Here is a 24,299-nt window from a genome sequence, read left to right on the forward strand (position 1 = left end):
GGACAGACGCTCGCTGGATTCTCACCTCCGCCGTCAGAGTCCGATGCTAAACCAAAGGCTTGGTAAAAGCAGGCCTGACCCGAAGACAGGGAGAGACCTCAGAGCACGAAATAACGGTGTAAACCCTGCGCTTCCTGCAGCCACAGGCTAAGGCGTCGAGGCCCTCGCGTTGCCAAGAAGGGGATGGAGACCGTCACCCGTCTCCTCTGCCGACAGACTCAGCACCCAGGCCGAGCTCGCGACACGCAGACGCTCACACGCCTGCTGCCCACGCCACATCCCCGGCCGGTCCCCTCGGCCAGCTCCCACCCACCCTGACTAGAAAACCAAGTGACGGCTCCCGACCGAGGCGGCAGTCGGGCGCTCCGCTCGGCCCTCCTGGGCCCTGCCACCCTGCACCAGCCGGCAACCAGCCGCGGGGGGAAAGGGGGCCCAGGTTTCTGAAGGTCCACACCCGCCCATCTTCTTCCTTCTGAAGCCTCGGGATTAAAGGATCCGTTTTATTACTGAAGAAAGGACGCATCGGACACCCTGCCCCCGGGCCGGGTTTGCCTTCACGGAGTCCAAGAAACCTACAGCAGGTCCCCTGACGGGAGCGAGGCAGCCGCCAGCCCCGGGTCGCCTCTGTGCGCCAGCCGCTCACAGCCGCGATCCGGCTCCTGCACCAGCTGGGCACTGCTCGGGAACTTCTCGAATACCAGCACGCTGGCTCCAGCTCGGCCTTGGCCCCTGAAGTCTCCTAAGAATGTCAGCCTCTTCAAGGGAGACGGCCGCTCTGCATTTCACAGTAAGAAAGAGACATCCTTTTCTTTAAACGGTTCACGTTTATTATCGAGAACGGTAAAAAAATCTTTTAAAGACTATCAGTATTGTATTACCAAGAGTGAGGTAATATGTTTACAAAACATTTACAGAATTTGATATGCAAATAAGGAACTTAGGAAGAAAAAGGGGTTAAGACATTAGTAATAGAAGGGAAACCGAAAGAACCCTTAGGGCAGGGGAGAAGTGCGGGGCACTGACAGTCGGGGCTCGGTCCAGACCCGTGTGCCCGCGGCCCCTCCCGGGAGAAGCAGGTGCCGTGGCCGTGAGCCGGCCCTACGAACGTGCTCCGAACTCTCGGAGGCACTCCACTCCCTGGGGACAGGACAGGGACACTTCCGAGTCAACTGAAAAGGAACACATCTTCAGACTGGGGGAGGGGGTGGCTGCAACTCAAAGAGTTCTACAAACATCCCTGGGCTGAGGTGGGCTGTGGAGGGAAGTGTTTTCCTGGCAGCTGGCAGCAAAATCGCCATCTGAGACACAGAGAGAGAGAGAAAGAGAAGGAAGGGACCACCTTCAGGTCCTGGGAATCAGGAAGGAGGAAGCGCTGATCGGAAGCAGCGCAGGTGTAAGCAACCCTCCTGTGCTTTCTGGAAACAAGGCTCTAGGTGCCAATGACGAGCGTATCTTCTCAAAGGAAGCCGGTGGCTGCGCCCCGGGGAGGCCGGCAGTCCCGGAGGGGCCCAGGGCTCAGCGTGCAGGCCACCCCGGAGCCGCACTGACCGGGCGTCCCTCCCGTCTCGGTGCTCGCAAGGGAGCACAGCGCCCTCCACACGCTCCTCCGCTGCGTGGCCACCCCACCTGGGCCCTCAGAGCAGACCGCGAGCACCGCGGCCCGGGACGCACATGCCCCTCACGCACACCCAGAGCGGCCGCGTGGGTTTTGGCACGGATCTTTAAAGACACAGCCTCTTCCGACACCACCCGACACGTCACGTCCTTATCACAAACGCGAACCCGATGCAACCTGCGGTCAGATCTGCGAATGACCCGCGTTTCCCGTAAAAAGCTGAAAAAACCACGGGCCACCACGAGATGGACCGTGCTCTGTCGCCGGGGTCAGAAAGAAAACGTAAAAGGCAAAGCAAGCCCACGTTCTGATTTGCTTCTAGAAGAATCCCTTGTAACTTGGACTCACTTTCTACTTGCCCGTTTCTCCCCAGCATCGCACTGCTGCCCCCGCCCCCCCGCACCCCTCCCCGCCCTGCTCAATGCCACCCACTCGTGCTCGGTCTCACACGCACGCGCCCCCCCCCCCCCCCCAGACACTGACTCACAGACACCCCTGCACGCGTTGACACGCGTCATGCACGTGCGCCCCACTGCTGCCACAGGCACCCCCACGGTCACACCCGCTCGCACCACTGCCACCCCCCACCCGCATGCCCGCACCCGCAAACACACCCCCAAAGTCCGCACTTTTCTTCTACAAAGCAGCGGGGCTCCCGCAGGCCGCGCGCTCTCCCGGAGCGGCCACACGGCGAGAACACGGTGGGCTGAAGTGGACACCGGACGATCTCAACGTGGCAAAAGCGACTGGGCCTTCAAAATACCCCTCCAGTGACGAGAAGGACCACAGGGGCCCCGATGCTATTAGGCTCTGAGGAGGCACCGGGATTAACGCTGGAGGGAGTTCTGAACCAGCGTCCGCAGGGAGAGAGGACGACACGCCACGGGAAGAGGGCAAGAATCCCTTCCCTGCGGGTTCGCTTCCAGAAAAATCCTGCTCTGAAAGTATCAAAAAGGTGTGAAAAGGAGGCAAGAGGAAGTGTTTAATGACGGCGGTGGTTTCCGGGCGTCGCCGGGAGTCCCCGAGGGTCCCCTGACCGTGGACGCACCTGCCCGCGGGAGCAGAGCTCGGCGCTCCCACCGGCCACCCCCAAGGCCTCCCGGGGTAGCAGGTCTGCCCCCGGGAACGAGGGGGGGGGGGGGGGCGGCCACTCAACCTGCGGGCCGGGTCGGCTGTGCACGCGGGGTGGGGACCAGCTGGCAGCTTCCGCTCCGGGTAGGGGGGTGGCTCGTCTCTGAAGGACGGTGTGGGGACCCACCCGCTAACGGACAGCGTGTGGAGGTTGTCGGAAACGTTTTTTGCATCAGCTTCGGAGGCAAAGTCAACGTCTTAACTGTACACGAGCTACTTGCCTTTCGAGGGAGCCCTTGTGCTCTGGTTTGCTTTTGTGCCCACTGTGTACAAAATCTATGGCTATCGAGTTGGAGTTAAAACTACCTGCCGACAGGGTCTGGGGCGGAGGACTACGTCTGCCGTCTGCAGAGCTATCCGCGGCCTACAAGGTGACGAGTCGGCACAACGCGGCCGCCGGCAGGGGGCGGAGCGCGGCGGGCCGTCCGAGGAGGCGCGCTGTCCCCTCCGCGCACGGGCGTCGCGGCACTACCTGGAAACCATGGAGCCGCAGTGAGACTGGCTGGAGGACGTGGTGGCGGCGCTCAGCTGCGAGAACCCGCTGTGGCTGGACTCCAGGCTGGTCATGGAGCCCCTGCGAGCGGCACAGGGAGGGACGAGGCATCAGGACCCCGCGGCGGGCCGCCCCGCCCCCGCTCTCGGCCGCCCCGCCCCCACCGCCCCCGCACACGGAGGACGTCGCGCGCCGGCCGCCACGAACGGCCCCCCGAGGCCACGGCCACCCGTACGCGAGACCCCGCGGCCGGCGGCCCCGGTGGGAGGGGAGCCCGTACCGGAAGTCCTCGGACCCGATCACCTCGGTGTAGTACATCACTTTGCACTTGTGGGACGACACCTGCAGCGAGGCCAGCACGTCGTCCACCCGGGGCAGGTTGGTGGCGGCACACGCCGGCATGCTGTGGAACTTCCACTGCAGGATGTAGAAGCCCGGCCACCGCGTCACGTGCGAGCCCTGGAACAAGTCGGGCGGTGCCGGCTGAGAGCTCGCTTCGGAGCCCCTCCCCCAAGCCCACCCCCCAGCAGACGCCACCCGGAGGCTGGCCCCGTCATCGCGCTCCGCAGTGACCGCCGGCCATCTCGGTGGGTGGCCCGCCTGCCGGCCCCGCGGCCAGGGCCCCGCTGGGCGCCGAGGAGGACCTGTGGCCTCATGGGGAGGACGGCCGCAACAGGGGCAGGCGCCTGGGGGGCTGGGTGAGCTCAGGCCACCCTTCGCTCAGCCCTAAGGGGCTCAGAAAAGGTCATCTGACCAGGCGATGCTCTCCCGGACCTGCTTGCAATCATCTACCTAGAGCATTCTGGTTAAAAGGATGTCAACCTAGGGACGCCTGGAGGGCTCAGTTAAGCGTCTGACTCAGCTCAGGTCATGATCAGCTTAAGATCAGCTCAGGTCATGATCTCACAGCTTGTGAGTTCGAGCCCCGCGTCGGGCTCTGTGCTGACGGCTTGGGGCTTGGAGCCCGCTTCCGAGTCTGTGTCTCCCTCTCTCTCTGCCCCTCCCCCGCTCGTGCTTGGTCTTTCTCTCTCTCTCAAGAATAAATAAACACGAAGAAAAACCTTATAAAGGGTGTCCATCTAAAGTAGGACTCAATGTCAACGTGCGAAAATGACCGGAGCCTCACCTTCAACTGTCCGTTACTTTTAAAACGGAGTAAAAGCCTCTCTTTTACTCTACTTCTCAGACCAAACACTGACAGGCTTATCCCTGAAAACTGTAAAGGCAGCAAAATTACACATCTATTATGCAGGCCAGAAGCGCCCAAGGACCACTGTTCTTAGTACAAGCACTGAAAATAACCGTCCACGACTTAACAAATGAACCGACAGAGCATTTTTAAACGAACTAGAATGCTCAGTAACGACAGCGGACAGCTCCCGAAGCACGTGCCTCTCCCCCTGCTGATTTAGGGCACTTTTCCTCTCGGCGGAAGCCTGCCTCCAGCTGTCCAAGTGCACAGAATGCCTCTCCCTTCCCTCCACGTCACTTTCATGAAAAGAACTTCTAAAAAAACCTCATGCACTTTAGATCCAAGTCATGGATTCAGTCCAGAACCGTCACTCAGGTCTGAGTTTTCTTCGGGGTCTCACTTGGCTTCCTGAGTGTCGTCCTGACAGGAACGGAAGCCGGACACAGCTACGGGCTCGCCCGAGGACACACCGCGCCAGCCACGCGGGGCATCGGTGAAGCCCGAGAGCCCTCCTTTGCGAGACGAAATACGCAAGCCGCAGGGAATGCCGGACGGGCCTACCTGCACGCTCTCCCCTTCTTTGCAGATCAGAGGGGACTCGACCATGCTGTAGTCACGGCCCGGCTGCCAGACTCGGTCTATCAGCTGCACGTTGTTCCCTCCCGGGGAAGTGATGCTGTGCGCCCCCAGGGAGTCCTTTTTGGGAGGCTGGGGCGACCTCTTGGAGTGGTAGATGTTGAAGACGATGTCCCCTTTGCACACGTCAAAATCCCAAGTGATCACCGAAGAGGCATCCACAATCTGAATGAGGATCTGGAAGAAGAGGTTGCATGAGGCGACCAAGGGAAGCACGAGGCCGCCCCCCTCCACCCCCGCCCTGTGCTGCCACTGCCACTGTGGTGGCTTCGTCTCCGGAGGGGCTTTCTGGCCCAGCGGTGTGTGTGGGGGTCGTGGGAGGAAGGGAGACGTGTCACGTCGGCCGTCTCTTCACCCACATCCGCCTTCCGGCCACCCAGCCTTCCGGCTCTCCCTTCTTTCGACCAGTGGCCCCCGCTCCAGGTCAAGCTCTGTGCTCTTCCTTGGCTGCCCCCACGGCCCAAGACTTCCCACTGCACGAGCCTCCGCGCTCGAAACGCCGGGCCCTGGCTGCCAAAATGCCTTAGCCACACAGAACAGAAGGAACTCAACACGGTACAGAAGCGGTTCCGCGGGTCGCTCTAGGCTGGCCAGCACAAGGAAGGTGCCGGAGAAGGCACAAGCAGAACAGAGGGCACGTGGAGGAACAGAAAAGGAAACGTTCCGGGCAAGCGGAGGGAACAGAGGCTCGCAAGGCACGGTGGCAGCCAGCGCAGGCGGGGGAGCAAAGAGCCACGTGGCATGGGGCAGGGGAAGCGCCCCGGGGACCGAGCGCCAACCTAAAACCCGAACTTCCTAACGGCGCGCCCGTATCAAGTTTCCCAGTAGGGGATGATCAAAGTTACATAGTTCAGAACATGACTACGGGAGGGACGTGAGAATTGAAGCCAGCTGTCCGAGGCTCTGCGTTCGCTCGGAAACCTTAGCCGGGGCCGGGGCCCCCTCTTCCCGGGAAGAGCCTTCTGCTCGTCGTCAGGCAGACTCTTTCCTCCTCACCACAGAAATACCACTCCGGAATTTCCCGAAAGAGCAGATTCCGGGAGCACCAGAGCCCTTTGTGGGAACCGCGCTTCCCTTCCTGCAGCGAGGCGGCTCCCCAGGGGCACAGCTCTCCCGAGAGGCACCCCGTCTGCCCACGGGCCCCCTCCTTTCTGTGCTCATGAGGGGGACACTGAATTCAGCCTTCGTTTCAGGGGCGTCACCATCCTCGATTTGTGTTTTACTCCAGCCCCAAAGCAAGTTCTGGTGCCGTGACACAGAAGGCGTTCCCACTTCCACAGATACCCCGTGACTCTCAAGACACGGTCATGCGCCACCGAATTCTGTGCCACAGACAAGACGGGGTCACCGGAGAAACGAGAACTCCGCCTCCTCGAGCCTGGTCTCCGTGCAGGAGATCAATATAAACAATCCTGAAGGCAAAGCCCTGAGAATTCAAGATCTCCCTACAGAATCTAGGAATGAGGCACACCTAATGTGCCTCCGCTTGTGTGAGCACAGTGACGGTCCCTGCCCGCCCCGCAAGTGACAGGCCGGCCATTCCGGGACACACACCAGCAAGGACAGATGGTGGGTGGCGGTAAGGGGTCAGCTCCCGGCCACCGGCTGCGGCCTGAGCCCGCAGCCCCTCCTCGCTGACCCCTCGCTGGGAGCCCAGGGCCGCCGTCCTCGGCATCAACCCTCGAGGCGGAAAGCTGCCCGGAGCTCAGGAGGGGGGCTCGGCTGGGAGCCCTCACAGCTCAGGCCGCCCACAATGTCATCAGAGGACACACGGCGTATACAAAACACAGGCGCACTCTTGCTTCCGCACCAGAGGGGACAGCAAGAAGGGAAGAGAAATGTGCTTTTCTCCTCACTCTGCTTGACTTACAAAAACGGGCAAATTCCTTAAAATCTAAACCACCAAGGCCCGGTCAGGAAAAAAGAGAAATGAAACCGGCCCTATGTAATCGCTAAACTAACCAAACCGAGGAGTCAAACATCTTCCACAGGAAAGACTTTCCACGTGCCCCCCCCTCTCATCCCTGCGCTAAGAGGTTATCCAGTAAAACAGAGGTGAGGAGGCCTGATCTCCTTCCGAGCACAGATGCCTTGAGAGACGCCTGCCCTTCAGTGTAGACATGTGCCTCAACTACAGATTTAAAAAAAACAAGCAACAAAAATTGACAACAATCTAAAGACAACAACCAGAGAAAGCATCTGATTTTCCTGAACTAAATCCTATTCGGCAGGCCGCCTGAAGAATTTCCCCCTGGGGAGAAGGGGCCCCACCGCCCTGGGCCGTCACCGCGGAGGGTGCACCTCGTGCGGGGCTCCCTTGAAGACGCTGGCAGACTGGTAGATGGTCTCGGTGCACAGCTTGAGATCTTCATTCTCCAGTTCCTCCGCGGTCCTGTACAGAGATTTGGGGACCAGTCCGCCCTCGGGCACTTCACACTGGAAACAGAAACGCGGCAATAAAAGTTGTGCCCGCACACGGGGTCCCCCTGAACACCAAACACTCCGGCGAGGGCCATGTCCCAGCATGCTCGACTCCTCCGGGCCGCCCGGGAAACGGAAAACGCTGGCGAGGTCGAAAAACGTTCTGTACGACTTGGCAAAAGGATTTTTAAGAACCTCTTAAATACACGTGTCATACTTTAAACGAGAGCAAGTTGAAGCTGATTTAGCACAGAATTCACACGAGTATTTACGAGGTACTGGACTCAAATTACGAAAGCTGGTTTATGTAAGAATCGCAAGCATTCACACGGCACCGTGAAGAGGAAACGTCACGTTCAGAAAAGCTGGATTCTCGGCAACTACAGGCATTTCTTTATTACACGCAATTGCCGTCAATACATACGTAACCAGCGATGAGAGCTTTGTGTCTGACCCGGGTCAGAGGATCCGTCCACAATGCCAGACAAAAAAATAACAAAGGAGAGCCTCTTCTGAAGCCGCTGCAAACAGGCTAAGTTGAACTAGAATCTGTGTATTTCATAAACTTCCTAGTCGACCTTGACAGAGTGACCCAGCACTCAAGTTCACAGCATCTTAGCAGCTCTCGCACCATCGGCCCCGGGAGGCGAGGGAGGACACAGGGAACCCACACGACGGTGTCCGGCCGGCAGTGCGGCCAGCCTGGAGACCTATCCCGGCATGACGTCCTGTTAGGGGACATCGGAGCGCCGAGTGCGAGAAGCACAGTGTGCAGGGACACATGACAGCCGGGAGAGCCTCAGGCGCCGGAGCCCGGACGCGTGGACAGAAGAGGACTCTCAGCCCGGTAATCGCATCACGGTGGTCGGTGCCTGACAAACGTGGTCCGATCCGCCGTGAGCCAGGCCTCCCTCCAGCTCACAACGGAAGGACCGGCCACTCGGGACCGTTCTCATGTAACGCGAGCCGTCTGTAGGATGCTACATGCCTGACCTCCCGATTCAACGTCACGGCGCCTGGAGAGGAGGGCCCTGTAGTTCGTTTGCCCCTCGCACCGCGACGCCACCTGCAATTCCCGAGCGCAGGACCCACGACCTGAAAGCTGGATCCGAATGCTGTTCAACCTCCTCCACCCATCCCGAAAGATTCTCCCGAAAGCCCAGTTCGTTAGCTCATAAACACACACGTCAGATCCAGTGTGTACGTATCCGAAGCGGGTAACTTTATTTACCGTGAAGATGACAGAGATCCTTCCCCTAACGAGAGCCTGACCCCCCTCTGGCTTCGGCTGTCACTTCGGGAAGCCACCTGCGCCTCCGCAGGTCTCTTTCACCCTTGTGTCATGCCCTCGGGCTGTAAGGTCCTCAAGGACCCCTCATCACAGTTCAGGGCACACAAGTGGAGGTGTCTGCCCGAGAAGCTAGCAACCCCCTTTGAAATGTTATCCTGATTTACGGTCGGGGGGAAATCTTGGGAGAATCATCTGGACTTAAGTGTTTTTAAAAAACGCACAGCTTCCCCCCGACAGGTAAAAGAAATCTGATCCACACGAAGCTGAGTGAATAAAGCAAGCCGTAATTATATTAGAGTCTAAAACAAATTCTCATTAGTATTTAACGACGAAGAAATGGGCATGTTATCGACCATCACTTACATGGTTCTATTTAGTTTAACTCTGGGTCAGAGAAATGTCAGCCAAAAGAAAGACAATACTCCCAACTAAAGGTTCTGAAAATCATCTGTACCAACCAACGCCCACCCTCCCTATCCCTGTAAAGCGGCCAAACGTGTAACTACTTGCCTAAATACATACCATGCACTCCCCGCTCAGGAAATCTGGAATAATCTCTTTATCGATGTAATCCAGCAGGCCGCCAGGACCCTGGTAGTCATTTCCTGCGTAAATCAGGAATTTCCTTCTGGTGTTGTCATCGATGAATGGACTAACCTGTAGGTAATGAGAGAAGATCATGCGGTCATCTTTGCTTGGCCGTCCGATTTCCAAAGATTAAAATGACAACGAGACAGTATGAGTGGGGGGGGTGGGGGGGGGTGGAGAGGGGGCCGGGGAAGGGAGTCTGATACATGGAAAGTCTGTCCGCGTGACAGAAGGACGTTCGGGAATTCTTTCTTCCCTTCACTGGTTTGAGAAACTGCGTATCTTTCCACGTTTATTTTGTTATTTCCTAGCCAGCTAAGGCTAAGGGTCAGGGACACACGCACGCGGACGCACGCACGTCCGCCTTCCAAGTGGCTCGTCGTTCGTGCAAAGCGGCGTCCAGACCTACCAGCGTCCAGAGGACGGGAAACACCCTGGGGGCGCGAAGAATGAGGAGGCGGCCGAGCGTCTCGGGGTAGTTGGCCTCGACCACCTCTATGATGCGCAGCAAGGCCTTGACGCCGGGTCTCCACAGGTGGCGCATGTTCAGACCCTCCAGGTCCACCAGGCAGGTCCACGAACTGTAAGGGCGTGCAGACGTGTGTCACTCGCCAGACGGCACACTCGCCAACCGCGTCCCAAGCGACTGCTACTGTTTTCTCGTTTCGATACTGGGCAACAGCCCTTTACACACATCAACACAAGTCCACCAGCCTTGAAAAACCAAAGTGTCGCGCACCGTGTTTCTATCTACTCGAGGCAAGCACGCGGGATCGGTGGGGTGGGACCGATCCCCGAGACGGCAAAGCATCAGCGGCTCATCGACCATCGCAACCTCACCCGGGCACGCACGTGACCCAGCACAACGAGGTGACGTGCCGTGCTTGACCCGCTGCGCGGCCTCTGCCGACCCAACGGGGCACGGGCCTGGCTTTCTAATGCGCGCTGTGGCGAACCACGAGCAGCTCTTCCTCCGCAAGGATCGGAGTCCAGCGCGGCCTCAGGAGCCGAGACTACGGCAGGGAACGCAAAACCCTCGCAACTCCTTCCTGTCATGGCGGAACTTCCGTTCCAGTTAACCTGCCGTCCCCTTCTGGTGTGAGCCTCTGAACCGCTGCACATTCTCAGAATGGTTTACCAGAACTACGAGTATGGTTTAGAAATGCAGAATAAGTTTTTGCACCCCCGGGGGCTCCCCCCACAAGGACCATGCAGACTAACCAGACAGGCCGACCCACTCAGAGCGAGGTGACAGCAATGCCTCGGGGTTAAAAATGCCAAAACCCAGCACCTGTCCCTCCCAACTAACCGTATTACACGGTTATCCTTCTTCCGCCTTTGAGGACGCTGTAGAAAACAGGCTACTATTTAGATTGGGTTCTAAAACCCTAAAAGCGTGACAATCAAACCGGCCTTGGGTCCTAAAAGTCAACTAGAAATATTTAACTCGTATTCTCAATAAGCTGGAAGGGAAAACAACATCAACGTCTACCTGATAGGTCGACCAAAGACTTTTGTATTTTCCTCACACCGTCTCAGCCCTTCTTCGTTTATGGAGAGAACCTAAGTGAAAAAGGGCCATAAAAAACCCACAATTAGTCTAAGCAACACCACCGTGTCAAGCTAGGAACCAAAGGGACAATAACAAAGCCCGTTTTAGGCAAGTAAGTCAACCGAAAGAGTCATCGGTTTAGATTTTACGACACGTTCATACACACACACAACCTGTGGCTGACAAAGAATCTCTCTCTCTCTCCACAGGGGGTGAGCACTGTCCTTTGGGCGAAGGTGACAGCTACGTCCCGTGAGATGGGAGCTAGGTGTCACCGGATGGGCGGGGAGGGCGTGCCCCGCTGACCTGTCTCTGGAATCAGCGCCTCTGGGGTATGGGGGGGGGCGGGGGGGGGAGGGTAGCTGCGAGCAGGGGAACGTTCAGCCACACGCAAATCCACGAGGAAGGGCAGTGTTAGAGCGGACTGGAAGCACGGCTGAGGGGACTCTCTGATCTGGATTCACTTCCCCTGGAGACACAGTCCATCCACATCTTTATGTGCACGAGTGCGTATATGCGGCCACGCGCGTGTGCACGTGTAAACGCTCACACGGTGGTGGGGCCGACAGAATACACGACGAGATGCCAACGACAGATATTCGAAGACAATGGGATCACGGAGGTGTCTTTTAAAGTTTTCGTTTGTGTTTTGGTTTAAGGACAACACTCTTCTCCTAACTGCCCGCACTGTGGAGGCTGAAGGGGCAGGGGGGAGCCCGGGGTCCAGGGGCGGGAAGGAAGCATTTCTAATCGCTCAGATGGGAGACGCTAACCGCCCTCCCACCCCCTGGTGAGGCCGTGCTGGGGAAAGAATACCATGAAGAGGTCTGACCTGAGTGAGACACATCTCAAAAGGAGGAGGGGGGAGGGAGCGATTCGATGGAAGAAGAGGGCTCCAAATCGGCCCCAAGAAGCCATCCTGAGTGGCCATGGTGATTTTTCGTTCACGCTTTCCTGTGAAAAGTATCTCTAGAGCTCCTGGGCCCTCTTCTGAAGTTCTAAAAACGTACTGAGAGAGTTCCTCTCCTGATTGCAAACGCACTCCACGCTCGCTCTAAGGGGACAGTTGTGACGGTCGGAAGGGGGCGGTGGCCTCCCCGGGAAGCACTTACGTATCGCAGCAAAGCCTCCTCGCCGAGCGCTCGCACCAAACCCTTGGTGTCCATCTGCCCCAGCCTGAGCACGTAGAGCGGCCGGCCGTCTGCGGAGGGGAAGGAAACGCATGATCGGCACCGTTCCCGGCGAGCAGCTGACCGGAGCCCTAACGAGGAGCGCGCTTCCCCGCTCAGAGGCCGCGGCCGGCTGCGTGGGCACAGCAGAGCCCCCCCCAGCAGCCGCCCCTCTGCCCGGGACCCGGGGCACCCAGCGGAGCTCAGCCTCCGTCCGGCCCTCCTCTAACCGCCGGTGCCGACCGGGGCTCAGACTCGAGAACAACCAGGGGGTTGAACAGAGCCCACTTTCAACGGCGGGGGGGACCTCAGAGTACCCACGCTTCTTCCGTGAGCAGGGAGTATTTTAAATCTTTGATTTTTTTTAGGGAAGAAAACGTGTTCATTTCATGGGTTACCAAAAAGTTAACGTCTAGATTTCCTAGAAGTGCGCTTACCCTTGATTCCCACCTAGAGGATCAAGATAATTGAGGACTTTCAGGAACTCTTTACTTTCATACCAACCAGCACAGGGCGGCTCTACGTGTTTACAGCCTGGAGGCCTAACATGGAGCCTGAGAGGAACCTCATTCGCTTTACAGATGCGCTGTCATCACACGACAGTTACGCGGACGGCGTAAAGACCTCAGTGGCCACAGTGGGTCCCGGAATCAACAGACTCTCTAGATTCTAGACCCCTGACACTTGTTGTCTCAGGGGAGCAGGGGAAAGGATAGGGAAGGAATCTGCTCCTGACAAGCACCTGAGACCCGTCTTATGTCGTCCACGGGAAGCCAGCCCGCTCCTCTGACAGACGGGGCCCAACTTTTCCTTGTGTTTATCACCCGGTGAACTTCATTCACCTCCCACTGGCTCCAGACCTGTTCTACGTTTTTGTTTTTTTTTTAATTTTTTTTTTTTTAATGTTTTATTTATTTTTGAGGCAGGGAGAGACAAAGCATGAACAGGGGAGGGTCAGAGAGAGGGAGACACAGAATCCAAAACAGGCTCCAGGCTCTGAGCTGTCAGCACAGAGCCCGATGCGGGGTTCGAACTCACGGACCGAGAGATCATGACCTGAGCCGAAGTTGGACCCTTAACCGACTGAGCCACCCAGGCACCCCATAGACCTGTTCTACTTAAAACAAACTCTCTAGACTCTGGCTCTAGATCTGTTCTACTTAAAACAAAAAGGTCTTTGCGCTCCCAAATCCTGTTGAAGGGAAGGTTTATAAAAAGTGTCTCCCAACGTTTATAAAACACATTCATGTTTTACTACGACGCTTCAGTCTTCGAAGGGTCGGGAAACAGAATAAAGAGATGTTTCCAGTAAAAACTAATAAAGCTACAATTAATATGGAAAAGCACAAAAGATGACGTCTGGAAAACAGACACATCAGACCTATTCCGCTTGGGAAGGGCCTGCTTTGAGGGGGAGGGCGCGCCAGGGCCGCCCCGTGCCCTGTCCACGTCTGCGATCCCGTCCTGTCCGCTGCCCAACTCCGAACCAGGATGCAGAGGGCACGCCTCTGGCAATGCCGGCCTTCCCGCAACACGAAGAAACTTGGCGGCCAAGGGGGGGGGGGCGAGAGCGGAGGGAAGGAAGGGACAGCCCGTGCCTGCGCTCCACAGGGACGCAGGGCGGGGGGAGCTCCCAAGCAGGTGGGGGGGGTGTGGGGCTGGCCGCGATGAACGGGCGCCCCTCTGCCCAGGCGGAGAGAGGCGGGGAGACCACCCACAGGCCCTCTGGACTCGGCGCGAGGCGGCCTCTAAGCGCGCCCGAGACGCCCAGCACACCTTTGTCGTGATGGTGCCAGCCTCCGGCGTAGTAGTCCTGGAGGACCTGGGGGGGGCTCCAGGTATCGAGGATGTAGTCCACCTGGTGCTGCTTCCGCCAAGTCAAAGACTGACACATGATCTCCCTGGCTTTGTCGATGTTGAAGTCCCGGGCACGTAAGAACCGAAGAATGTGCTCGTCCTTTGGAATCTGTGAAGAGAATAAGAGGTTCCTAAGCAACGGTAAAAGCTGCTAAGGGAAGAAAACCAAGTGACTGAAGGGGAATGAAACTCTAAAACTCACTTCTCGTCCAGAGCGAGCTGCATTATTGCGCTATTTAAAATCAGCCGCTACTTGTCGCTCAAAAAGAAACATTCAAAAAACAATTTTTTTTTTTAAATCGGCTGTTACTAAAAAACCCCCCTCAAGGCTTTAGAAAATCACTACCGCTAATCTGAGTAATCTTTCCAGAATTCTATTTTGGTGTCAGCAAAGCAGAGCGGAGGCAGAAATAATCTGTTAAACGTCAAATGCTCCGGCCTGCCGGACCGATCCGTGATTGTGATCTGCGTTCTGCACATGTGTATCGCACCCGAGCCAAAGTCAGAACGCAAAAGTGTTGCTGGTTTTGGTGGCGGTGTCGCTAACACACAGGGACCTTCTCTGGAGAGTCTGCTACCGGACGAGTCGGCTCCTCTGAGGGAAGGACCAGGCCAAGACCGTGTCCGAGTCTTATCTGGCCCGGCCGTCTTCCTCCACGGCCACACGCTCGCCGGTGCACACCGCCGGTCCACGGCGGGTGGGAGGGCAGGGAAGGGGGAGCCTTCCGACTCCCCCACTGCTGGGAGAGTAACTCCAGGCACGGAGATGGCATCGCTGTGACTCAGGAAGGACCAGCATCCCACGGACGTGGTAAAGAACGAGGGTTCTGGGACCGGAGGGCCTGGCTTCAAACCCTCACGCCAGCACTCCCTCGGGGGAAGACCTCGGGCAAGTTACTTCACTGCCCTGTGCCTCAGTTTCCTCGTATGTACAACAGGGGTGGAAGACACGTCACCGTCTCAGAGGGACGTTGGGAAGATCTCGTAAAGGTCGTGAGAGTGTCTAGCCCGTGGCAAGCTCACGACAAACGACAGCCATCATTACAGCGGCTGTGCTCCCGGTAAGTGCTACCAACAGTCGTCAGACACGGAGGTGCTGGTAACCAAGGCCGGCAGAAACCAGCGCGTGGGTGGGCTCCATGCAATGCCCAGCTTCCCTTTACTAAGCGATGCCAGTAACTAGCGGGACATAGCAACGTCCCTGTGTTCACTTCTAGTCCCGTTAGCATGAGGCGGGTTAGAAAAACCCGACTCCTTGGGGCGCCTGGGTGGCTCAGTCGGTTAAGCGTCCGACTTCAGCTCAGGTCACGATCTCGCGGTCTGTGAGTTCGAGCCCCGCGTCGGGCTCTGGGCTGATGGCTCAGAGCCTGGAACCTGCTTCTGATTCCGTGTCTCCCTCTCTCTCTGCCCCTCCCCTGTTCATGCTCTGTCTCTCTCTGTCTCAAAAATAAATAAACATTAAAAAAAAATTAAAAAAAAAAAAAAAAGAAAAACCCGACTCCTTATAAGGCTAAATTTTACCAAAACCTCAAAATCGAAACTCAAACACTTCTAGTCTTAGAACAATCTGTGAATTCCTTCCAAAGCTTCTGAAAATTAAAATGTCAGAATACTGGAACGTGATATCGCTTTATAACGTGACATGTAATTTTTGAACACCTTTTATTCTTTTTATTGCCAAATTTTTTTTAATGTTATTATTTATTTTTCAGAGACAGAGAGAGAGAGAGAGAGACAGAGCACGAGAGGGGGAGGGACAGAGACAGAGAGAGACACAGAATCCGAAACGGGCTCTAGGCTCTGAGCTGTCAACACAGAGCCCGACGCGGGGCTTGAACCCATGAACCACGACATCACGACCTGAGCCGAAGTCGGACGCTTAACCGACTGAGCCACCCAGGCGCCCCTAAAGATTTTATTCTTAAGTGATCTCTACACCTAACGTGGGGCTCAAACCCACAACCCTGAGATCATGAGCCACACACCCCACTGACGGAGCCAGCCAGGTGTCCCGACGTGTAGCTGTTTTTAAGTGACACCCTTCTCTGGTAAACCTAGAAAAATAAACTAATTCTAAATAGAAAGGCATCACAATTTGCCGTCAAGGACTCGGATGCCACACAGAGAAACACAGATCCTGGGACTCTGGGACTGGGAGGGGCTTCCCCAGCTACGGTAATCGGGAACATTTACTCCGAGGAACCATGAACAGGACCCGGGCCCACAGTTCCACGGACAGCACCACCACACACGGCGGGGGGGCCGGTTCTCACTTTGCCCTTGTGGGTTTCCTGGAGCCACTGGCGAAGCCGGATCAGGCAACTCTCCTGCAGCGGGGTCAAGTCCCCCAGGTATCTCTTGATGTAGTCTGCGTCTAGTTTGTCTGGAACAGAAATTACACGACAGCGTTTACAACAAAGAACGCTGGAACTTGAAGGCGTCCAAAGTCGTCCCGCTCAGTAAAGTGTGGTCCTCCGGCCACAGAACTGAAGGATGCCACAGGGACAGCAGGGTCAAGCCGGCCCCCCCTTAGAGACCCTCAGTGATCGTCTGTAAGACTAAGTCCCTGGCCAGGCCGCAGCTCAACCTACTGACTCAATTACCTTTAGGGCCTAGCACACGGAAGGCATAGAGTATCTGGCGACGCTACGATTGCAGTAAAAGGCTTAGTTGCTCCCTTTCGTTTGCTAAGTACGCCTTCAATTAAAATAACTGAAAAACATCTCCCGGTTTCAATAAAAGAACAACTTGATAGAACTCTTCCTGCCCATTAAAAAAAAAAAAAAAAAAATGAAACTTTTCTTCGTTCTAAGAGAAAAACTACAATGGGTTACCTAAGCCAGAGGAAAAGGGAGAGCGACAAAATGATACCTAAAGGTCCTAAGGAGACAGGAACGGGCCGAGGAACCGGAGGGAAAGGACCCCATACGACCCCCGGTCCTGCTCGTGGGACACCGCATCTTTCCTACCTTCAGGGGTCCCCGCCGCCGGCTCGGGCGGCCCGCCGGGGCTGCTGAGGGCCTCGCCGCCCAGCCCCTCCGCCTGGGCAGCATCCGAGACGACAGCAGCCGAGGACGCCGCCTGTTTCTTGCAGGACGAGGACGTCTCTGAAGAGGAAGCTATGGGAGGCGGAGTCCAACGGGGCACGAACGTGATGCCTTCTTCTTCCAGCTGACGAAGATAGTATTCAATGATTTCTTTCCCCTTGAAAATAAAACCGATTTGACGTTTAGTATATGATCCACATTCAAATTATTCGCCCCTCCCCCAGATTTTTAAGACACTAACAAAAACCGAATAGCCACAGAAGAAATCTATAAAAGCCAAAGCCAAATGCCTCTGTGTCTGGGTTTTTCATAATTATTTTACTTCCTCTTCTCCAAAGGTCCAGGAAGTAATTTCTAAAGAGACAGGGTTTTTTAAATGACTGATTAAAAGCACCCATGTATCACCCTTGTACTCAATCTGTGCTTTGTGTCTCGACCCAAGTTCTCTCCAACACCCTGAAAATAAAGCCAGCCTTCACCTAACATTCATGATCTCACACGGACACTCTCAAAACCAAAATCCCACAGCAGCGCTGAGCAACAGCACAAGAACGAGACGGAAAGTTTTCCACGCAAGGTGAACCTAAGAACCCGAGGCCTGGGGACCCCCGGGGATCCCCGACAAGCGCTCCCCCTGCCCACAGACAGGTCCGCTCCCGCCTCGCCCACCCACCCCAATCTGCCAACGATTCTGGGCAGAGGGCACAGCGGCCAGTGGCTGCACCTTCCTTCTACATCACTGGCAACAGCAATATCTGAACTCCCACCCAACCCTCCCCCTCCCTAGAACCCAAGACTCGGGGGAGAGTCAAATCATTTCCGCGTCGCGAAACGGCCGGGACGCCCGACTGGCCCGTTTCCGGCCTTCTGAAAACACTGCCAGCCTCGAGCACCTCAGAGGCTCCTGCCTCCCCTTTTCCATAAAATCCCAAGCTGGACTCACTTTTTTTATGTTGCTGGTGTATTGTTTCATTGCAATTTTTTCCACTGTACTTTCGAAACCAAAGAAAGATTTAATATCTAAACTTGCAGACTGTTCAAAACAGGTCCAATCTTCGTTTTCAGGGTGAACCTGCAGACAAATGAGAAATCATTCCCATTAACTATGCTGATGAGTGACGGTATCATCTGTCGGCTTCTCCATCAACTAGTAACCAAAAGAAAACACTTACTCTACCAGTAACGTTACGGTCATGAAAGCAGCAGATGGAAAATTTACACAGGGAGGCTCAAAATCATAAAAAGACCTAAATATTTGTAAAATATTCTAGGAAAAAAAAATCGAAAAACGCCTGTTAAAAGGAGAGCTCCGCTTTCATTGGTGGTTCGTTCATTCACCGTATTTCCTGAGCAGGGTTCTCCAGTGTAGACAAAACGAAGATCCCTGCCTGATGCAGCTTACGGTCCGGAGGGGGAGACAGCCAATCAGCCATGAACATAAAGAGGTAAGAAACTGAAGACAAGCGCTAAGGGAAAAAGGAAAAGCTGGAGCAGGTGAACGAACTGGGGGGCGGGCAGCAGAATTGAACAGGGCGTTCAGGCTGGCTTCATCCGGAAGGGCAGATGTGAGCACAGACCGAAGGTGAGGGCGGGAGTCCAGCAGAGATCCGGGGGCACAGCGCCCCCCGGCAGAGGGCGCACTTGGAAGCAGCCTGCGCCATCAGGGAACAGCAGGTGCGTAGGCTTGTGCACAAAGACGGCAGGACAGCAGATGTGTGCGGACGAGAAAATGAGGGGCCCTGTAAGCCCCTGGGAGGCCTCTGGGCTTTTCTGTGTGAAACGCAGGAAGGCTGCAGAAAGTATGATACGATCTGACATACTTTATTTATTTATTTAAAGTTTTTAATGTTTATTTATTTTTGAGAGAGAGAGAAAGAGCAGGGGAGGGGCAGAGAGAGAGGGAGACACAGAATCCCAAGCAGGCTCCAGGCTCCGAGCTGTCAGCACAGAGCCCGACGTGGGGCTCGAACCCACGGACCGTGAGATCCGTGACCTGAGCCGAAGTCGGACGCTTCACGGACGGAGCCCCCCAGGCGCCCCTGATCTGACATACTTTAAATGGATCACTTGGGATTCAGCGCTAAGGATACGGTGTAGAAGGGTGAGGAAGAAGCGAGAGACCCTATTAGATTATTCTAATAATCTGGTGGCGAGTCAGTGACGAAGAACAGCAGATCAGCCTGATCCAGAGGTACCCACCACAGGCAAGCCCTGCTTTCCCGAAGTCTGCATTCCGCCCCATCGCCTCTACGAAAGACTGACATTCGTGCCTGTTTTGGCTAACCAAAAGAAATCTAAAGAGGATTTCCTCATTTAGGGAAATGGGTGAACGTGAAAACAGCGTTCACCGTTTGTTTCGCAAAAGCCGTTACGGAGGCAGCTCGTACCCCAAGCGGCGAGGATAGCACCAAGCCCCCCACCCGGCCTCCGGAAGCCTCGAGACTCCAGAGCTTAGAACAGTGTCTGTGGGCCTCTGGGCTTTGTCTCCGTTTATTCTGTGCACCTGTTAGCAAGACGGGTCCTGGGGCACCAGAAGCCCTTAAAGAAGCTCTGTTTTGCATACGGGAAGGCTAGAAAATCTTCCCATATACACTCGTAATTGCTGCTTTGCTTTGCCCGTGTTCGGCAAACGAAAGGCTTCACGGGAACGCTCTACTTTCAGAGAGCGGAGAAAACTGTTCTCTTGGGTCCTTCCCGTGTACTTCTGAAGTGTTAGAGTGGTGCCGGAAAGGAAGGGACATGGGAAGGTCACAAGGCGACCTCGACTGCTACAACCATGTGACCCATTCTGCAGTAAACCACAGCTGCCACCCGCTGACCCCACGCGTCCGAAGCGAGGGGCGGTACCTGAAGAACACAAGGCGGTGTGCCGTTTAGCGCGACGGCCACGCGGGTCCCAGAAGCACAGGCCGGCCCAAGCCTGCGTCCCCTGCCCTCCCCGCGCCACCCCCGCGAGTGCGGTTACTCACAGTGTAGCAGCAATGTTCGTGGATGATGACCCGGTTGGAGAACGTTTCGTTATGGGCCTCGATGTGCAAAGTACGTTCCCGAGAATTCAGTGAGTTTTTTTGGACAAAATAAACATAATCGACGCCTGCAATCTTTAAAAAAAAAAAAAAAAAAAAAAAAAAGGGAGAAAACAGACTTATTACTGACACCGAGTGCAACAGAAGCCGTGAGCGTTAAGTTCGTCTGCAGGGGGACGGCCTAAATGTCCCCGTGGGTACCTTTTTCAGCAGCCTTGGTGCGTCTATGTCCAGCTTGCAGCGCCGTTCTATAATGTGAACGGCCCCGTCTTCGCTCTTGAACTCGTTCACGGTGTCACTGTCCACAAACATCGGGATCAAAGGACACGTAGGGAATCTCCTTTCGTAGGCCTGGGGATACATTGTTTTAAAAAAAGGAATTGAACAGAGATGCGACCCGACAGCCCGTCACTGAGATTCTCCCAGGAATAAAAGCATCTCCCGGGGCGCCTGGGTGGCTCGGTCGGTGAAGCGGCCAACTCTTGATCTCAGCTCAGGTCTCGATCACAGGGTAGGGAGTTCAAGCCCCGCATCGGGCTCCACTCTGGGCACAAAGCTTGCTTCAAAAAAAAAACAAACACGGCATCTCCTGATACATGTCCACGCGTCACCACAGAGCTGCCTTTGTCTTTACATCATAAGCTTTTGTTAAAAAAGAAAAAGACATTCTGTGTTCATGGACTGGGAGACTCAGGGCAGTAAAGACGTCAATCCTTCCCACGTGGCTACAGAGGTTTAACACAACTCCTATCGAAATCCCAGCAGGGCTCGTCTTTGCCTAAGCTACAGACAAGATTATTTTAAAATTTATATGGAGGGGCGCCCGGGCGGCTCAGCCGGTCGAGCATCCAACTCTTGATCGCGGCTCAGGTCACGATCTCACGGTTCACGAGTTTGAGCCCGGCGTCCGGCTCTGTGCTGACAGTGTGGAGCCTGCTCGAGAGTCTCTCTCTCCCTCTCACCCTGCCCCTCCCCGGCTTGCACTCTCGCTTTCTCTCAAAATAAACAAACTTAAAAAAAATAATAATAAAGTTTATACGGAAAGGCAGGAGAACTAAACCGGCTAAAACAATTCTCAACAAAAAAAGACTAAACTGGGAGGCGTCACTCCAAGAGGTGTGGGATGGGTGCCTACTGCGCAGCCACGGTGACCCAGGCTTGCGCGGCTGGCGGTGGAAGGGACACAGACGTCACAGGGCAGACAGCCGTACACGGACCCACACAAATACGCCCAAGTGATTTTCGACAGAGATGCAGGAGCAATTCAACGGAAGAAGGACGGCCTTTTTGCCCAACAAATCTGACTGGAGGCCTTGCACACCAACAGGAAGGAACAACAACAAAAAAAAAAGGACCTCAGCCTGAACCCCACACTGGATGTACAAATTAGCTCAAAACGGACCATGGACTCAAACGTGTTTGTAACCTGCTTGAAATGACAACTGCAGAAACGCAGAACGGATCGGCGGTTGCCAGGGGCAGGGGTGGGGGGGAGGGGGGGGGAGTGGGTGCAGCCGTCAAGGCACTCGGAGAATGTTCAGTACCTTCGCTGCATCCACGGCGGTATTCTGGTTGTGACGACGGACCACAGTCTCCCTAAATGTTACGGGGGGCGGGGAGGAACGGGTAAGGAACACAGGGGGACCCCCGGTGTCATTCCTGGTGAATAACAGGGTATTAACACACCGTGAATCTTCAATTATCGCAAACTACGAAACTTAAAGCATGAAAAAAAGCTTCACTTCCTGTATAATTCATCCAAACTTTTCGACAATGCACTCAGGCGCCCGATTTAGTTTACGGCGTAGCGAGTGTGGTGCTCTGTGAAGACAGCGTTGCTGACGACCTGACTATTGAATTTACGCTAAAACCGAAGCCACCCGGCGGCTCGCGGGGCTGCAGGAACAGGAAACCGAGGCGGCCGGATGACAAGCGTCTGGGCTCTAAGAAGCAGCATGGAAAAGAAGCCCGGGGCTGGGCCCAGCACCTCGGTGACGCGATGTTCCTATTAAAGTGACAAATGCCACTCCTCCACCAGCTGTCCTAAAAATGGGGGGGGGGGGGGGGGCTGGCTTCCCGCCTTAAGTTAATCACAACCACACACAGATTTGAGGAGAAACGTATGCTGTTGGCAAGGTGAATGACAACCTCAAAGTGGCACCGACTGCTGCGATGTGACCTCCCACAAGGGGCGAGGCGTTCCGGCGCACGGCCAGACTAACACGCTGCCTTCCGAGGAGCAGTTTCCTGAAGCTGCCCGTGGACAGATCTGACGTCTGAACAGAAGTAATACTCAGGTCGCAGGAGCTGCACTGAACCCCCCATAAAGCACCAGAGCAACCTATTTCTTATTTTTTGTATTTACAATTTTTTTGTATTTGTTTTTTAGAGAGAGAGGGAGGGAGGAGCAGAGAAAGAGGGGGACAGAGGATCCGAAGCGGACCCTGTGCTGACATCAGCGAGCCCGATGCGGGGCCTGAACTCACGGACCCTGAGATCCATGCCTGAACCGAAGTCGGGACGCCGCTACCAGAGCGACCTATTAATCCCTCCACCCGGTTTTCACTAATCTCACTCTAAGTATCCTCGATAATCTGGTACGTATCTCCTCTCCTCTCCATAACATTACAGGGCTACACCAGTCTGCAAATTTCCGGCTGTGCTCCTGCTGTCTATGTAAGATACCACGCGAGACAATATGGGAGGCGGTGGAAAATGAAGCAGACAGTTCAGGAAAGGGAGTCAGGGTCATACACGAGTGTGTCCTAAGAATAAGCAAGTGCCATAAAGGTGTAAGAAGAAAGAGAACACCCTGAGCTTTGGAGAGAGGGGTGGTGTAGGAAGGCTTCACGGAAGAGGGGGCATTTACACTGGGCCTCAAGGCACACGACTGTTTATAGTTATCGAGGAGGGGAGAGATTTCTAGGAAAGAGAACCCAGGAGCGTGGCCTCAAGGGAATGCCGCAGGGCGAGCAGGGACCGAAAGCCAGTGGAGGAGGGAACGGTGGCCTGCAGTGACACTTCTGACAAGGCCTGTCCCTGCTGAGCACAGCCCACGTGGCCACACCCTGAGGGCACAGTGGGGACCAAACCCAATGGAAGGTCTGGCTGTCTTGGAGTTGACCTACCTCACGGGGCGATGGAGAAGGAGGGAAGTCTACTATGTGACCAGAGTCGCCCTTTCAGAAAATCAAGGACAGCCATGCACAGGGCGGTCTGGAAGGGAGGCAAAACTTACGTGGTGGCCAATTATAACTGCTTTTTAAAAGTCTTTACTTTGGGGGTTGAAAACATATCCTTCCTATTTACCTACTCCCCCCTCCTCTCAAATATATTCTGCATCCCATTACTGCTATAATCTTGACAAATCACACAGCATTCGTCTCTTAATGCATTTGAAATCAACAACACGTAAGGAGTTTATCGAACTGCTCAGACCATACCACACAGAAGTCTCTGGGAGGCCCGTTGAGTATTGCACACGGGAACAACTCTAGAAAAAAAAATTTGCTATCATTTGTTCTACAGACACTGAAAACCATCTAAACTGAGTTTTAAATTTTAATAATTACAAAAAAAAAAAAACAAAAAAACCCTGGCTTTGTATACTCCAGCGCTATGACATATCAAAAAATTGAAATACAAGGATTCAAACAAAAAGATTCTTTTTAAGTTACATACGGGGCAGAGTAGGCACTCGCCAAGAAATACCCGAAGCCGGGATCTCTCCTATCAAAGGACCTATTAGATCATTTTCAAAATGCCCACAACGGCCTCTAAATTCTTGCAACAGAGTGGTCGGCACAGGGCATTACCCTCACAGCCCAGTCTTCAATTGAAGACACAGTACAAACTCTCCATTCCCTGTAAAATCACCCATCCGTGTAGACGCCTGTTTTCACAGAGACTGGCTTTTACTTTGGCCAGATGGCCTTAGACGTGACAGTGCTAATGCACGACCCACCCGGGGAATCGGTACACTCCTCTGCAAAGCTGTCTGTGCGGAAGGTTCCTAGCGAGCTTCTCCCTGCTTCCCTGCGCGCCCTGGTCGGCACCTGCCCCCCCATCCCCAGGCGCACCACTCAGCCACGGGGCAGGGGCCAGTCCATGCGTCTTCGCATCGCCTAAAACAAAGTCACTGCTCAATAAACATTTTTTGAATTATGGAATAAAACCTTGCTTAGACAGGGGCGCCTGGGTGGCTCAGTCGGTCACGTGTCCGACTTCGGCACAGGTCATGATCTCAGGTTTCGTGAGTTCAAGCCCCGCGTCGGGCTCTAT

General features: G+C 55.2%; 1 protein-coding gene across 4 annotated transcripts in view; it reads right to left on the reverse strand.

The window, feature by feature from the left end:
- Window positions 1-2,573: 2,573 nt before the first annotated feature.
- SEC14L1 (SEC14 like lipid binding 1) overlaps window positions 2,574-24,299 on the reverse strand; it is an 87,420-nt gene continuing 65,694 nt past the window's right edge. For all 4 annotated transcript variants that reach the window (XM_053893101.1, XM_053893100.1, XM_053893102.1 and 1 more), the window contains 14 exons: window positions 20,220-20,369; window positions 19,962-20,093; window positions 17,936-18,064; window positions 16,915-17,149; window positions 16,219-16,328; window positions 13,865-14,054; window positions 12,032-12,120; window positions 10,860-10,930; window positions 9,777-9,948; window positions 9,302-9,436; window positions 7,369-7,503; window positions 4,993-5,244; window positions 3,520-3,698; window positions 2,574-3,320 (listed from right to left, as the gene is read on the reverse strand). In XM_053893101.1, the coding sequence (XP_053749076.1) occupies window positions 3,215-3,320; window positions 3,520-3,698; window positions 4,993-5,244; window positions 7,369-7,503; window positions 9,302-9,436; window positions 9,777-9,948; window positions 10,860-10,930; window positions 12,032-12,120; window positions 13,865-14,054; window positions 16,219-16,328; window positions 16,915-17,149; window positions 17,936-18,064; window positions 19,962-20,093; window positions 20,220-20,369 (2,085 nt within the window). In that variant the 3' untranslated portion in view covers window positions 2,574-3,214. The remainder of the gene's footprint in view (window positions 3,321-3,519; window positions 3,699-4,992; window positions 5,245-7,368; window positions 7,504-9,301; window positions 9,437-9,776; window positions 9,949-10,859; window positions 10,931-12,031; window positions 12,121-13,864; window positions 14,055-16,218; window positions 16,329-16,914; window positions 17,150-17,935; window positions 18,065-19,961; window positions 20,094-20,219; window positions 20,370-24,299) is intronic.

This window comes from Panthera pardus, unplaced genomic scaffold (assembly GCF_024362965.1).
Source record: "Panthera pardus isolate Hobbes unplaced genomic scaffold, ASM2436296v1 HiC_scaffold_3, whole genome shotgun sequence".
Classification (NCBI taxonomy): domain Eukaryota; kingdom Metazoa; phylum Chordata; class Mammalia; order Carnivora; family Felidae; genus Panthera; species Panthera pardus.